The 16,434-nt window shown below is 38.6% G+C and overlaps 2 protein-coding genes across 3 annotated transcripts; both read left to right on the top strand.

Moving 5' to 3' along the window:
- Positions 1-170: 170 nt before the first annotated feature.
- On the top strand, positions 171-8,574 carry LOC140746349 (uncharacterized). Its single transcript, XM_073078461.1, has 10 exons — positions 171-333; positions 1,380-1,511; positions 1,978-2,104; positions 3,302-3,396; positions 3,851-3,940; positions 4,750-4,868; positions 5,418-5,575; positions 5,833-5,978; positions 7,657-7,704; positions 7,870-8,574. Exons 1-10 carry the CDS (start codon positions 298-300, stop codon positions 7,933-7,935), a joined length of 1,017 nt encoding a protein of 338 aa, XP_072934562.1. The 5' UTR covers positions 171-297; the 3' UTR covers positions 7,936-8,574.
- Positions 8,575-12,002: 3,428 nt separating this feature from the next.
- Positions 12,003-16,131, top strand: LOC140746351 (farnesol dehydrogenase-like). Of its 2 annotated transcripts, XM_073078464.1 has the most exons (7): positions 12,003-12,158; positions 12,506-12,649; positions 13,625-13,784; positions 13,962-14,103; positions 14,335-14,464; positions 15,178-15,303; positions 15,953-16,131. In XM_073078464.1, exons 2-7 carry the CDS (start codon positions 12,509-12,511, stop codon positions 15,995-15,997), a joined length of 744 nt encoding a protein of 247 aa, XP_072934565.1. In that variant the 5' UTR covers positions 12,003-12,158; positions 12,506-12,508; the 3' UTR covers positions 15,998-16,131. The 2 variants fall into 2 exon arrangements, with proteins under 2 accessions (XP_072934565.1, XP_072934564.1); XM_073078463.1 differs by lacking the exons at positions 12,003-12,158; positions 12,506-12,649 and adding an exon at positions 12,769-12,981.
- Positions 16,132-16,434: the final 303 nt, after the last annotated feature.

Consider the following 16,434-nt stretch of genomic DNA (forward strand, 5'->3'; position numbering starts at 1 on the left):
ATATACATTGGGAAAGTAAATTAAAATTATAAAATATGCGTAATACTTATATTTACATTTATACGAAGTACTTTACGTCTGAACATTTGCGTTATATTAAATGGTATTGTCTAACATTTTTTTTTAATCTAGTTGTTTACTTAGTCTATGGTGATCGCCCGCCCCACAGCCCCACCCCGCCACCACTATACCTGTCTGTCCATTTTCTGACTAGCTGTCGTATAATGAGAAAAATAGTATTATTTATAGGATTACAAACAAAGTTTATTTGAATTTTGTGTTTAAATTGTGTTTACAATGGATAAATGTGGAAACTGCTTAAAACCCGCTGCCGTAAGTAACAAAAAACAGGCTCTCGGAGTCTATGTTTAATTGTATTTCGTCAATATTTTTTTGTTTTCTTTAGGAGATTGTTACTAAAATATCACTTCTGGTTGTATTTCGCTGTACAATTGCTTTAAAAATAGTTGTATCTGAAAGGCTTTGGCCCGCAGATACTTCTTTGTGGCACCTTTCCGTAGCAATAATAAAAAAACTTGCGTTCGAAACCTGCCCGCCTTATTTTTTTTATTGCCTCCGTCTGTCGTTCTGTTTTTTTTATGTCTGGCTCAACGCTGGGTAAAAAACAATAGTTTTTACATGAATACTGCATAGAAACGGAACACTGTTCATTAGTACTATAGCTTTAAAATATATTTAAAACAATATTATATTGACCTTTATAGAATTAGGTACTGTGTTGTTGTGTTTTGTTGTATCTTTCTTTGAGCCTTACATAATGTTTTATTTATTAGCAAGTTTTGGAACACCAGCAAAATAGTTAGCTAGTAAAATATTAAATAGCTATAAGTATGAAAAAACAAAATGTGTTTTATATGTATAAATGAATACACTTCTGGAAATAAAACATACTTGATTTATTCACAGTTTATTATTATTGATTCATACCAGTTTTGGACTAAATCTAGAACTTGCCTATTAGTTTAGAGAAGTCCTCACCTTGTAGCCCAGAATTGGGAAAGATCCAATAAATCATAAAGTTATAATACAAGTTAAGATCATTTAAAAATAATTTAAGGAACATGGTATTTTTTGATATTTAGACATGAAGAAAATAAGTTAATAAAAAGGCAAGCCATGTATGAACTGGCAATAATTATTAAATAACTACTACTACTACTACTTGCTTTGTAATTGCCTAAAATGATGTTTGTTTATCCATGGGCATTATTTTTAAATCACCATGTGACTTATATGCATTCTCTTGAAAATCCTCATTTGGAGGTATAATCAAATTTTTTTGACATTCTGGTATAAAAACTGTTTCTTGAGAATATGTAAATAAAATATGTCCTAACATTATGTGTTGTATGTTACAGCAACTGTTTGAAACTGGCAAGGAGGGAGTGTACCATTGTTTCAAGTGTCAGCCGCTGGTCCCAGAGGTCACGATCGGAGATGCCACCGAGACTGAGCCTGAGCCTGAGCCACAGTCCTCCACTACTGAAGAGGTAGAAATAAACTCTCTACTTATTTAACAAAAATTGTAATTTATGAAAAATAGACATATAGGTCAAACCTGTTATCAAACTTCTGATGATTAAATTTAATTTAGTTGTACATTATATAAAGCACATTACTTACATCTACTACTGTTGCTGTTAGTAACTACTGCTGCCCATAGATGTTTGTAATCAACCCTAGATAAGATTAATCCTACCTAGAGTTTGGCCAATTGAGACACACTATCATTGAGAACTAACATGAAACACCACAGCCTTACCACACCTTTTAAGCCAGAACATAGCAGCTCTAAATACTCCTTTTATAAGGCATAAAAATGTATAGCTTTGGTGTGACAGTGGAACAAATGGTTCTTTGATCTGAAATGGTACTACCTTTTATTATCATATTAATATAAATTACCACATTAATATAGAGTGTCTAGCTGGCATAAAGCAGGAGTGGTGTTTGCAGGAGAGCCATGACACAAGTTATTACTGTAGCGTCTGCAACAAATCATTCCAGAAGAACATGCAGCTGCAGAACCACATGCGCAACCACCGCGCCGAGCGCCGCTTCGTCTGCACCTACTGCAACAAAGGTACACAACAACAACAAAAGTACTAGACATCATCAAACTATATGTCCCAATGCTGGACACGGATCTCCTCTGACAGTGAGGATTTAAGCCGTAGTTTACCATGGTGGCTAAGTATTGATAGACTGCATACAATGAGATTTTTTTTTAAACTAAGGTATAAAGGTTTCCTCATTATTAATTCCTTCAGGTGAAGTTATTTAAAAAAAATATTAAAATCTCTTCATTTATTTAATTGATGTATCATTGTTTTTACTACTCTTATCATATTAATAATTGTGTAATGTTAGGAGTGGTTTGATTAGTAATAAATAAATAAACTTAAAAAAATCGAACCTGGGATTCGAACTTGGACCCATCCAGATTGACAGGCCAACAAGCCAGAATACAACTTCCTAGAAATATTATAATTTCTTGCATGTCTGTTCAATGAATATTGACAAAGCCCTCTACTTAGTATCTCCATAATCAACAGAAAAACTTTAAAGTGTTTTATCAATCTGCGCGACAATTAAAAGTTAGAATATCGATGAAATTGAATGATGTCAAAAGAACAGCATTGCCATTGAGATGTAAAAAATGTGTTGCAATGAAAGTCACCAAAGCAAAGCAATATCGGTAGATGACCAAAAAATATAACCTTTTTTGGCTTTATGTAATGCAAGTAAGAACTGGCGTGCTATCCATCTGGTTGTCAGTGTTACCATGGGCGTAAGGGGGCATCGCTTAACAAGTCGGTATTCAGGTGAACCCCTTGCAGTATTTTCTGTTTATGCTTAATTGCTTATGATGACACTGATCCTGACACCCTGGTAAGCAGGGCAGCGTCGTACCTAGGTTTATGAACGCCCTTGACAAAATTTATATTTTTTTCACCCCCCAAAATATTTTCTAAAAAGTTAATTACCCTAACCAATCAAGTTTGATTCGCTAACTTATATTAAAGGCCGAATACTTACGCTGTCTTTCCTATAACCTATTTGCTCTAGGAAGGCCCACAATGATTAATAAAGTTATTATACAATATTGGTATGTATCATGTATCTTCTTCAAAATACGAATATATTTAATTATGATTATGTATAACGATAAAGAGGCCATATAGCTCTTTGCGTGTTACACTTTAAGCCTTTACAGTGACGACATGTGTGTTATGTAGGTATAACAATAATAATAATATTATATTTGGGATGTACGCAGCATTTTCCCAGTCGAACAACCTGCGAGCTCATCTCCGCATACACACAAATGAGAGACCTTACAAATGCTCGGATTGCGGGAAGGCGTTCACGCAGGTAAATTAAGAGTTGTTTATTTATTTTACAATGTTTGCTAAAAATTGTTACACGAAATGTATTATCAATAAATACAAAACAAAGCTGTTATGCTACATGCAGAACCTATTACAGGCAAACAGCGTGCACAACCTTTTTAGCTACTTAAGTGCATAAGCTTTTATTGTTAATTCGTCGTATTTCGACCGCGGCGGTGCTACCGCTTTTAATCCTGTCAATGTCAAGCATTCTAAGTTCTCACCAGTAACAACACATTAAGGATTGTCCTCACTGATCACTCCTCTCTTGTTCCTTTCTAGAGTCTATTACAAAAGTCTATGGGCACGTCCTGCTACAGTGACTAAGTTACATAAAAATATTCCATATTTGAAAGTTTAATATTTCAAAGATTAAAAAACGTTTTTTTTAAATTAAGATTGATTATATTATGATTTATAATTTTTTCTTGTCTCAGGTGACGAATTTGAACAACCACGTGCGTCTTCATACCGGCGAGCGGCCGTTCGCTTGTCCAGAGCCCGGCTGCGATAAGGCGTATGCTCAGGTAAGATTATATTTGACACCTTTTTATTAACTTGCATTGGGTCTCGCGTGTACCCCATTGGTTGTCTGCTTTTACACGACATGCCTGATACATACTTGGAATTTTAACAATATTCTAGATTCGGATGACAAAATTGATAAATAAAAAATATGTACTTATACCTAAATAAAAAATCACGCTGTCAAATCTAAAAAGAATGAAATAATTATTCCAAGAAATTCAGTTTTAAAAACACTACGTTTTGTTATGGACGAAAATTAGAATAGAGTTTAAATAATTGTATTTTTTTTTATAAATATAAATATTGCAGACGTTCGTTATTTTGATTAAAATACTACAAATTATCTCAAAATAAAATATTTGTTGAATATCACGTTTATAGCATAAAAAATATGATGATTATTTAAAATATGTATATGTTTACGCTTTATCCGGTGTTATTGATTATAATACCGAGGTACGCTAAGCGATATAATTTTATGACTGTTTGTGTAATGTTGAGCCTTCACTTGACGTAACGTAATGTTAACATTATAAATTCAGTAAATACATGCGTACATTCACACATGATGAACACATCGCATTTGTCGTTATTTTCCATCGCTTAAATTTTTGAATGCAACTAATATACCAATATCATCTAAAGTCTGTCCAGCAATGAACTTTATCAGTATCCCAAGTTTATAATCTCAGTTCATGTAATGGAAAATATTACATCACTCAATATCACCATTCATTGTCATCATCTTCATTGTATTACATGGCAAGTGGAGCCCAGCATGCTAATGTATAAAGTTGTGTACAAACAGGTGACGAACCTGAACCAGCACCGCAAGCGGCACATGAGCGGGCGGCCCGTGGACAGCTCGTACGACTGCACCGTGTGCGGCGAGCGCTTCACGCAGCGCAACCACATGTACTCGCACAGGTGACTCGTACTTAAATAACTATTTTATAAAGCCTTGTAGTGAATGTATGTATATTGATACAAGACTACACACTACTCGTATATACTTCTAATGAGAAGGTCGTATATCTTTTTGGAGGTTTTTCGCTGGCGCTATGGTGTGTTAAGCGATAATGTAGTTTCTATTAGTCGTGTGGTCGTAAAACGCGACAAATCGATCCTGTAATTTTGAGGTAGAGACAAAACCTACGTAGGTCCACAGCCAGTGATATTGTCGCAACCGTTTCGCGACCGCTTAGCGATTAGCGACCGGCTATATAAAGTCTCAGATATGCTGCCAATTGTAGTCCTATTTACATAGTTTTAAAAAGACATCACATCATCTGATATTATCAGAATTCACAAAAATACCTTTTTTTGATCAATCAGTACTTTTTCTGATTACAAAAATTACTCATCAAATATTGATTAATTTAAAGCTAAGTTAGTTATGAATATTAAAAAAAACTGTTTTAATTATTACTTTATTATTTTATCCCACCTGACTAATGCATCTCTCCCGCACGTTAGGCGCGCGGCACACTCGGCGGGTCGCACGCGCGGCAGCGGCGCGGCGTTCGCGTGCGGCGTGTGCCCGGCGCGGCTGCCGTCCGAGCGCCTGCTGCACCTGCACCTCGCCAACGACCACCCCTCCGCGCTCAAGCACGACGACGACGACGACGAGAATTGTATGTGTTGCTCGCTGTATATGTTTTTGTTTCTATATGTATAATCGTGCCAAGTTACTAGTGTAGAAGACATTGTTTGTTATAATAGTGTAGATATATAAAATAAGGTGTCCATGCATATTTTTTTAAATCCATATCAACCGCTTTCGTAGATGTGTATCGTTCATATATTAAAGAGATCGACTTGAAGACACTTGAAATAAATAATAATTATGACATTCTTAATATAAGTTATAATATCTCGTGCGCGTCCCCAGCCGGCGGCGAGTACGCGTGCGTGTTCCCGTCGTGCGGCGCGCGCGTGTCGTCGCCGCGCGCGCACACCGAGCACCTGCTGCGCGCGCACCAGCTGCGCGTGCTGGCCGCCGCGCGCACGCCGCCGCGCCGCGGCCGCCCGCCCAAGGTAACCCGCCCCGCACACCGCCCGCCCAGGGTGACCCGCCCCGCACACCGAGCACCTGCTGCGCGCGCACCAGCTGCGCGTGCTGGCCGCCGCGCGCACGCCGCCGCGCCGCGGCCGCCCGCCCAAGGTAACCCGCCCCGCACACCGCCCGCCCAGGGTGACCCGCCCCGCACACCGAGCACCTGCTGCGCGCGCACCAGCTGCGCGTGCTGGCCGCCGCGCGCACGCCGCCGCGCCGCGGCCGCCCGCCCAAGGTAACCCGCCCCGCACACCGCCCGCCCAGGGTGACCCGCCCCGCACACCGAGCACCTGCTGCGCGCGCACCAGCTGCGCGTGCTGGCCGCCGCGCGCACGCCGCCGCGCCGCGGCCGCCCGCCCAAGGTAACCCGCCCCGCACACCGCCCGCCCAGGGTGACCCGCCCCGCACACCGAGCACCTGCTGCGCGCGCACCAGCTGCGCGTGCTGGCCGCCGCGCGCACGCCGCCGCGCCGCGGCCGCCCGCCCAAGGTAACCCGCCCCGCACACCGCCCGCCCAGGGTGACCCGCCCCGCACACCGAGCACCTGCTGCGCGCGCACCAGCTGCGCGTGCTGGCCGCCGCGCGCACGCCGCCGCGCCGCGGCCGCCCGCCCAAGGTAACCCGCCCCGCACACCGCCCGCCCAGGGTGACCCGCCCCGCACACCGAGCACCTGCTGCGCGCGCACCAGCTGCGCGTGCTGGCCGCCGCGCGCACGCCGCCGCGCCGCGGCCGCCCGCCCAAGGTAACCCGCCCCGCACACCGCCCGCCCAGGGTGACCCGCCCCGCACACCGAGCACCTGCTGCGCGCGCACCAGCTGCGCGTGCTGGCCGCCGCGCGCACGCCGCCGCGCCGCGGCCGCCCGCCCAAGGTAAGCCTCCGCCCGCCCGCCCAAGGTAAGCCTCCGCCCGCCCGCCCAAGGTAACCCGCCGCCCGCGTGCACAAGGTAACCTGCCGAAAGATAACACGCCGCGCGCACTCCGCCCGCCTAATGTGACCCCGCCGCACGCACGCCTCCGCAGCGCGGCCGCCCGCCCAAGTTAAGTATCCGCCTGCCCGCCCAAGGTAACCTGCGGCCCGCCCGCCCAAGGTAACCCGCCGCGCGCACTCCGCCCGCCCAATGTGACCCCGCCGCGCGCACGCCGCCCGCCCAAGTAGACCCTGCCGCCCGCCCACGGTAACTTGCTGCAGGCGTTCCTGTCGTGGGGCCGCGCGGCTTTATGCTGCGTTTTATCTATTTCAGCGTAATAACAATAGTGTTTATTACTGCAGTGTTCCGGTTTGAATATTGTGGTAAGAGAGGCATACTTATCCGAGATGTTAAAACTTGGCGTTCGGAGTAGCAACACATTAGTGGCGGACCTCAGGTAAAATTCTTATCCTGTCAGGGTTCATTACAGCTATCCATGGACGCCAGAAATCACTTGCCATCAGGTAGACTGCAAGCTTCTTAGCTATTTCCATGTTATATAAAAATTGGGTTTGAATTCAATAACGTTAATCGAGTTTGAAACTACTTTGATAATTTTATTAAACAGGTCCATTAGTTTATATGGATATAGAAAATATTTTTACCGTAAAAGTATTTGGTCTACTTCATTGTTTCAATGTTAAATATGTATTGGTCATGTTGTCTGACTCGAGTGTATTTTTGTTATAGGTTTTAAAAGATCCACTCGAAATACCGGAAACTCCTGTCTATGATGAGGTATGTAAAAAACAAAACAACTATCTTATATAAGTCCATTAAAAATAACTTCAAAAATGTTATTTAATAAGATAAACTTCAATCGACGTTGACTCATGATGTATCGCGTTTCTCTCATTTATCCTAATTTGAATCTTTAGTTATTTAAAAAATATATATTTTCAGGTGAAGATCATCAAAGAAGAACCACAATACGTGCCGAAGTTAAAAGTGCAGAGTTTGTTTCAGTGAAATATAAAATATTGGCTCTAAAATATTGGACACAAGTTATATTATACTCAAATGTACTTAAATCAAATTCAATCAGTTCATTTCGTTCTTCCGCATTTATACAAAGAGTTGATCTAAAATATAGATAAATAATATACATATTGTAGTGTTGAGTAAGTGATATTTTTAAGTGCAATTTTTTGACAATTAATTAATATGTTACATTTGTACTATTGGAATAGATTATAATTGTTATAGGCACATTCGGTTGCGGTGCTAAACTCGATTGGTACTCACATACAATAAGATTTCATTATATACATGTCGCTTAATAAAACTCGCTGGCGATAATAAAACAGAAATATATTATAGTATACAATAAATCCCGGTTAAAATATGTAAAGATGGTGAATTGAATACAATTTTTGGAAGCTTTGTTGGATACGATTTGTATTTTACTTAATATTATTTTTACTTTCAACTGTAAGATCTATATGACTGTTTCTGTCGGGCATTACAAATATTATTTTGTTACTGAACGTCCATGAATGTACGCAGTTATCCAAAATATAAATAAATAATAAGACAAAATAAAGTAAAATGGAGTTCATGACTTACCGTTATAAATATTCGATAGAAATTATATTTTGGAACATAAATTTATTTATTTATTTATTTATTAAAGACACACCAATAGCATTACATACAATATATATTATACAAACTTATTCTAAACACGTAGACTGGTATGCATGCCAGTTACAGGTGCGTACATCTTTGTTAATGCTAAATATAGACGATCAAATCATCATAAATAAAGATCATCATCAATATAGACGATCATAAATAAAGAACAAGTTTCAAAGTTTTCAATTCACCCTCGTATATTGGAATACAAACTTTACAATATAGTTATAGTACGGTATATCTTGTTACATGGTTTATTTAGGTACTGTTAATATAAAGTTCCGTATATTTTATCAATATGCTACACGGTAAGACACTTCTATATGCTTGGCTATAAATATATATGTAGTTATAATAGTTAAAAAAAACATTTTTATTTTAATCGACTTATTCTAAAGTAACTATGTAACTTCTAAAGTAAAAAGCAAATGCTTATTTACGCAGGAAGAAGTTATGCCTCTTTGGCGTATGTAAGAAACAATATAAGGGCGCGTATACACGAGAAAGTAAAAATATTAAAAAACAATATTATATTGCAAAACGACTGGTACGTTGGATTGTCAAAATTAACTCTTATTTTCTCAAACACTCCAAAAGAAGTATAACTTCGTTAATATTTTTTCGAATAAATGCTAGCGTGGGCGACATCATGAGGTAACTCTCAACGCGAATGATCTGATGAAAGAAGTTAGCCCCATTTACTAGAATTACACTATTATTTATTGCTTTTAAAAGATTTTAAATATAAAAAAAAAAAAAAATTGGAATAGTATTTCTTTTTACAAAATTTATTTCACTATGTTTCTAGGTTTTGCATCCATTGACTAAGTAACAAAATTATATACATTTTGTTATTTTTTTTATTATCTGATGTAATCTGAGTAAAATATCTCCCACAAACATTGATCGTGATGACACATGATCGTTTTACCTCTAAAACTAATTCAAGAACTTGAATAATATTTACTGATTCGTTCTTTTTTCTCTACTGTTTAAATGTATTTTATTATGTAGTATTTTTAGAAAATCTTTATTTTTTTTAATTTATCTCAATAAAAGACGGCATTGATTATACGGGCAAAACTCTTGACACTCTTATTGTCACTGGCTTCACATCACTTGCGAAGTGTCCCCTCAAATAACAAAAACTCAGTAATCCTGATTAAGATTCTATCGCTATTATATATCATAAATTTTATATATAACTTAAAAATATTTTGTAACTGATAATAATTTCGACATACACGGCGTTCACGTGCCTCGCGGGCCACACGTCAGCTTGTACAGATTTCATAGAGTAGTAAAGGCTGGTTATATGTTATCTTAGAATAAGACGTAGGCATCGATAAGTGGTCAAAGTTTTAATGATGAGTCCGAATGTTTGAAGAGCAATTATACGTTGATCTCAAAAACAATCTGCCATGAAATTATTTTAGTGTGAATTTACGCGGCTTTCGCATTCAGTATTATTCTATCGGTTTTGTGTTGTGTGGGTGAGGAAAATTGACTGTTTAAGGTAAGTTAGCGTAGTATCGGCACGAGGGTAAAACTTTATATTGTACGCTAATTTGTAATAATGTAAATATGCGAAGATAAAACAGATAAGATTTTTCAATTTTGTTTATCAATTCATCTTTTTGAAACTATTAATAAGACAGTGGTTTCAATAAAAAAATTGTGAAAAATTATTATTATTAGCGAATTTTGAGTTCTAGGTAAATTGGTCTTATGTAAAAATAGGCATTGACAAAATGGAAGGTAAATAGTGAGGTATATGTAATGTTGGCATTGTTATATATGCCGAATTACTTAACGTTTTCCACTGGCGCCGATATTACCCTAACTTACCTTGTGTATTCTAATGTTTTTCATTATGTTATTCTATTTTTGTAGATAATTGCTCTTCTTACTACGAGATTGTGAATGAATTAGTTATACGTAGCTATTTTAAGATATCTCTTCGGTCAGCAGCAATGGTGAAGGTAAAATGAAATTATGAGTGGTACTGGTATCACTTGGAGTAAAGCTATAAATTCCTTCCACATTGTATCTTACCGATTTAGCATAGAGTTACGCAGTTAAAAGATTTGTATTAATTGTTGCGAAATAATAATGGGTAGTTTCCTTGTCAACTTAAATCTCTATATTTTATTAAAAGTTAAAACCAGAAAGCAATATCAGTTTATATATAGTGACAAAAATAAATCGTTAAGAAACATTGTTAAAGAAGTTCATTTCATAATTTTCAAATGTTAGTGCGATTAGGTATATAAAAACGGCCATTTAAATAGTGAAAAGGCGACTACCCAGTTATGTAGGTTTATTGTTCAGTTGAAACGTTAGGTGTGTCTATCGATTTGTAGCATACGTTATGCCGGTCACTCAAATATTAACAAAGATTTGTGAACGCATGCGAACATGCAACTGTCTAAGGATGGTAAGACTTATTATTCCTTTGTGCATTGTCTTAATGCGTTCTCCCTGAAGTTTGTGCCCTTGCCGTCCGTCAAGGTAACCCCTGGCTACGACGCCGATACTATGAATATTCAACAAGGATTGTATGTTGTAAAAAAACAGAGTAGATGTGGAAAACGGTACAACTAAATTCGGGTCTTCATATGAGTTTGAATTGTTGATTTCGATATTGCCACATGTAATAAATATTGTAAAAACCGGCAAATATTCGACTCCACTTGTTGACACTGTGAATATGTGAGTGACCAGCTCTAGAATAAGGTGCAAATGTTCCTATGAGTGTGTCGATCCGATATGTGGGTGGAAGTGCCGGGTGTTGTATAGTAGTTGTATAGTCGATTAATTCAATATTTCTAGCCTTGTTAAGAATCATCATGTCGGAGATTTTTCTATTAACATTACCTTAATAAAATATACAATTTTATAGTGTGTTTGTTTTTCCCTGTGTTGGTAAAATCATTCTAATATTTGCCCGGTTGGGGTGCTGCACACATAATAATAGTATCTTTAGCGGCTGTATTTTATTGTTCGTTCATGTACCTATAAATTGCGTATAAGCATTATTAATCAGGTGAAACAATTGCAATTTAAAATAGTGCCAAGTAGTCTCATGTTTTTAATTGCATATAGGTAAATAACATAAAAATATGACCTTGTTGATACCTATTGCTCGCTGACAGAATGGGAACAGTGTCTATATTATTAATTGAATAATAAAACTCTTATAAAAACATAAACAATGTAGATAATCATTTTGATATTGGCGTCTAAATAATTATGAGTCAGATTAAGTGCTTTGATTAAATATTATTATTAAATCAGTTTGTTTATATGCCTATCACTACTGATAACTCTGAAGTCTGAAGTTATTATTATAGGTATAGTTGCATACCACCTGAGTATTTACACAAGGTATTTACAAAATGTGGCCGTCGAGGTTTCTACGAGCGTGCTAATAGATCACTGTTAGCACGACTACCGTAGCGTGCTGTAGTGATTGGCAATCTGCTTCGGGTGTCTGTAGAGTGCACACGAATGCGCAAGTGGTTTTAGTAGTAAAAGTATCGAAGAAAAAGTAAAAGGTTCGTGCCTATTGTTATAAGCTTTCATCAAAGTGTTGTTTCTTTCAATAATTTTTGTTGCCCAACTTTCTATCAATCAGTAAGTCATATTGCGTTTATTCAATCGATGCCCAGATGAAATCCGACGTTAAAATGTTATTGGAATTCCTTAATTATACTTATGTGATTATACTATTGTGAAGTATTCGATTTCTATTGGTTGACAGTATAATACGTTTACATTAAGATTATTAGCCACATACTTGTGAATCATAGTATTATTTTATATCGATACTAAGGGATATGTATAAAGACACGTTTTGAATTAAAAATTAGGATATTTAGATGAGATATTTTGGATACTAAAGGAAATGGAGCAGGGCAGGGATTGGGTTGGTAAAACAGCAGTAGTGACGGGTGCGAGCGCGGGCATCGGCGCGGCCATCTGCGTGCGCCTCGCGCGCGCCGGCCTGCGGGTCGTGGGGCTCGCCCGGAGACCAGAACTCGTCGATGTAAGTTTTTTTTTATAATATAGGAGTAACAGACGAGCATGCAGCTCACCTGATGGTAAGTGGCTACTCCCGCCCATGGACATCTGTGATCAACCCCAGATAGGGTTAGATATTTCTACCTGAGGTCGGCCACAGATGCGCTGCTACCCCTGAGGACTAAGATGGAACGCCTCGGAAAAGTATGTCTCCCTTACCACACCCTTCAAAACGGAACACAGCAGCGCCTAACACTGCTGTTATTAGGCAGAAATAGGTGTGGCGGTGGTACCGCCGGAGTCGAAACACAAAGGGTTCTACCACCTTCAAAGACCCGCAGACCAGAACTCGTCGATGTAAGTTACAAATCTCTTAAGTAATAATTATAAATGCTAAAATAATTCTACACATATTGCTCCACACTAGGATTTAAGGAATTTGTGTGGGCCATGAACTCGTAAAATGCCTCAACAGTCAGAATCTATATAAGGCCTACATTCATAACATTGATGCTAGAGAAATTTGGACGTTGACACTTGCTCGATAAACCGGTCCGGCATTCACTGCGCCACATTGGTCTAGCTGTCTGTACCGATATGCGGACACTTGGTGAAAGTTGTGATAAATATAACAATATTTAGACTAAAAACTCGCTTTTAACATAGGTACACTAAAAACGGATAGTATAGCTAAGCCCAGATTTGGGCGGTTACCAGTTGACACTGAAGAGTTACATTATCCATCTCCTGCCTACACCATGAAACTCTATTTACGCTATTTACCCATCTCACAATTGGATTCGTAAAAAGAAATCATATGACTCCAAACTCGAGTGGTTTACTCAGTTTACTAGCAGGTACTCAGTTACTGAATAGTTCGACCATCCAACTTATGGCTACATTAAGATCAACTCCAAGGTACAATATGACAGTCTTTTAATATATACTTAATTCACTACGAAATATCTACTTCTCTCTTTTAATCTAGAAAAAATTACAGAAATTGAAATCCGAAGTGAACGGCGACATAACATCGAGGCAGTGCGACGTGTCGAATGCGGCGGAGGTAAAGGCCACATTTAAGTGGATTGAAGATACTTTCGGCGGAGTCGACGTTCTAGTTAACAATGCCGGCGTGTTTCATGACGGGAATATTACGGGTACCTACAATTTTTTTATTACACTTCTCATTTTTTTATAATAGAAATAGTAATCTCTGTGGCCCAAGGCAAGAACTACAGCGGCACTCACAGGTCACTAAATTAGCAGGCACTAACAAACTAAAGGATGTTTATGTCCGGAGATAAGCAGTAGCTATCTTTTATCTTATCTTACAGATCTTGCCAATAAGAAAATCAGTGATGATGACTTCTTCGCTACCGTTGACATCAATGTCAAAGGCACGTTTATGTGCACAAGGCTTGCATTGGACTCCATGACAAAACGCGGTTTTAACGGCCATATTATCCACATTAACAGGTAATTATTGAAAATTAAGATGATTATTTTAATTAAAATGTTTTAGTTTACAAAATATTAGCTGTATTGCTACATAAACATTATTAACATAAGAACAATAAACCGACTACTTATTCTTATTATACCTACCATTATATTTATTTTCGTTAATACTTAAATTTATATTATTATTAAATATTCTTCTGTTACTATTTTACTAATTCTTTAATTCTTAATTCTTAATAAATGCAGCGTTGCTGGCCACTACATACCTGCACACACCGGCTTCAACGTATACCCTGCCTCGAAGCACGCCATCACAGCCTTCACTCAGAGCCTACTGAATGAACTAGCTCACATGAAGAGCAAGATTAAAGTGACGGTAAGTTTTTGTTTTCTCAGAAAAATCGGAAATCAAAACAATGTAAATAATTAAATTATTTTCGAATTACATAACTAAAACTATTAGTCATGATATTCATTGCATTAAATTTGTAATTTAAATACGTGATTAGTAATAAATTAATCGCAATTATGTTTCATTGTAGTTATCTACTGAACACAAACACACACTATTTTTTATTTTAATAAAAAAAAATTACATACTATAAATGTGGTAATTCCTGCAAGTTGATAACAGGTGGTGCCAAATTGCAGGAATTACCACATTTATAGTTGTAATTCATGTGGTACTTCCTGCAAGTTGATAACAGGTGGTGCCAACTTGCAGGAATTAGGTACCTACCACATTTATAGTTGTATAGGAAGTTTCCCAAAAGGTTGAATTTTGAATTTAAAAAAACGTTTCAAAAAAGTTTATTCAACTTTTTCCAGACTATAACTAATAATTGAGGCTTCATTTCCTGGCAGGACTCCTCTTAAATATCTAAGTTATATTGTAACATGTTTCCATACGTTTTGACGAAACAGAAGAACAGACGTACGAGTGATCGAATAAGGGTTCCGTTTTTTGTATTTTCCTTACGGAACCCTAAAAACATATCTTCTCCAAGACCAGCTACATTCTCCTAGACATGCATTGGTTAGCCCCCGGTAAGTGGCAAGCATTCTGACGGTGATCGTGTCACCTTCCAGAGCATATCTCCGGGGCTGGTGCGCACGGCGATGGCGGGCGCGCACGGGGCGGGGCGGCCGGCGCTCCACGCGGCTGACGTGGCCGACACCGTGCTGTACGTGCTCTCTACCCCGCCACATGTCAATGTAAGTTCCATTTATCACTTTTAATATAACAGTAGCAGGTGATGCAGATCGTCGACGTCATCGTCTTCATCAATCCAATATTGTCCCCCTACATACTTTTGAGACTTTTTTTTTCTATAAATCTCTCAGGTATGCAGATTTCCTCACGATGTTTTCCTTCACCGTTTTAAGCAAGTGATAATTAATTTTGAATGTCTTACACGTATAGCGTTATATACTTTTTAATAAAGTACCTACCTAAGTAGATATGAACGGAATATACTTTGAAGGTGGTAGAACCATTTGTCGTTCGACTCCGGCGGCACCACCGCCACATCTATTTCTGCTTAATAAGAGAAGAGTGTGGTAAGATAGACACACTTTTCCGAGGCGTTCAGCCTAGTTCTCAGGGGTAGCGGCGCATCTATCACCGACCTCAAGTAGGAATGTCTAATCATATCTGGGGTGATTACAGATGTCCATGGGCGGAAATCATCACTTACCATCAGGTGGACTGCATGCTCTTCTCCTATATTATATTATAAAAACAACCTACATATGATTTATTTTATTCTACGAGTATTTCATTCATTTGCATATGATTTATTTTATTCTATTTCAATCACGTTTCATTATTCTATGCATTCATTTGATATTTTTTTATTTACAGATTTCTGAATTAACAGTATCAGCAGTTATGGATGCAAGATTATAATTTCTACAACCAAAATAACCGGAGAAGGTAACTTCGTAAAGTGAATGGACATGTCTTTCAAAATGACCTAAATCCCTGAAATCCGGATCAATCTTTGGAAGTAACCAAAAATGTCTATAGATTAACTAGTGTATTTGTCATAGTACATTACAATACGAGGACGAAAAAATTTTTATATCACGGCGTGCGTAAATTGACGTTTTACGCACGCTTCGCGTGCGCAAAACCCCCATTTCCGACCCCGTAATATAAAATTTTATACAACACGCGGACTCGTGTGATTGCAGTCCTCGCCTGCGGCTCGGCCTGCAAACTCACACTTGTCAGAAAAAAAATTTTTCGTCCTCGTATTGTAATGTACTATTTCTGACAAGTGTGAGTTTGCAGGCCGAGCCGCAGGCGAGGACTGCAATCACACGAGTCAGAAAAACATTTTT

This window comes from Epargyreus clarus, unplaced genomic scaffold (genome assembly GCF_041222505.1).
Source record: "Epargyreus clarus isolate Ecla_fem2 unplaced genomic scaffold, WU_Ecla_fem_2.2 ptg000012l, whole genome shotgun sequence".
Taxonomy (NCBI): domain Eukaryota; kingdom Metazoa; phylum Arthropoda; class Insecta; order Lepidoptera; family Hesperiidae; genus Epargyreus; species Epargyreus clarus.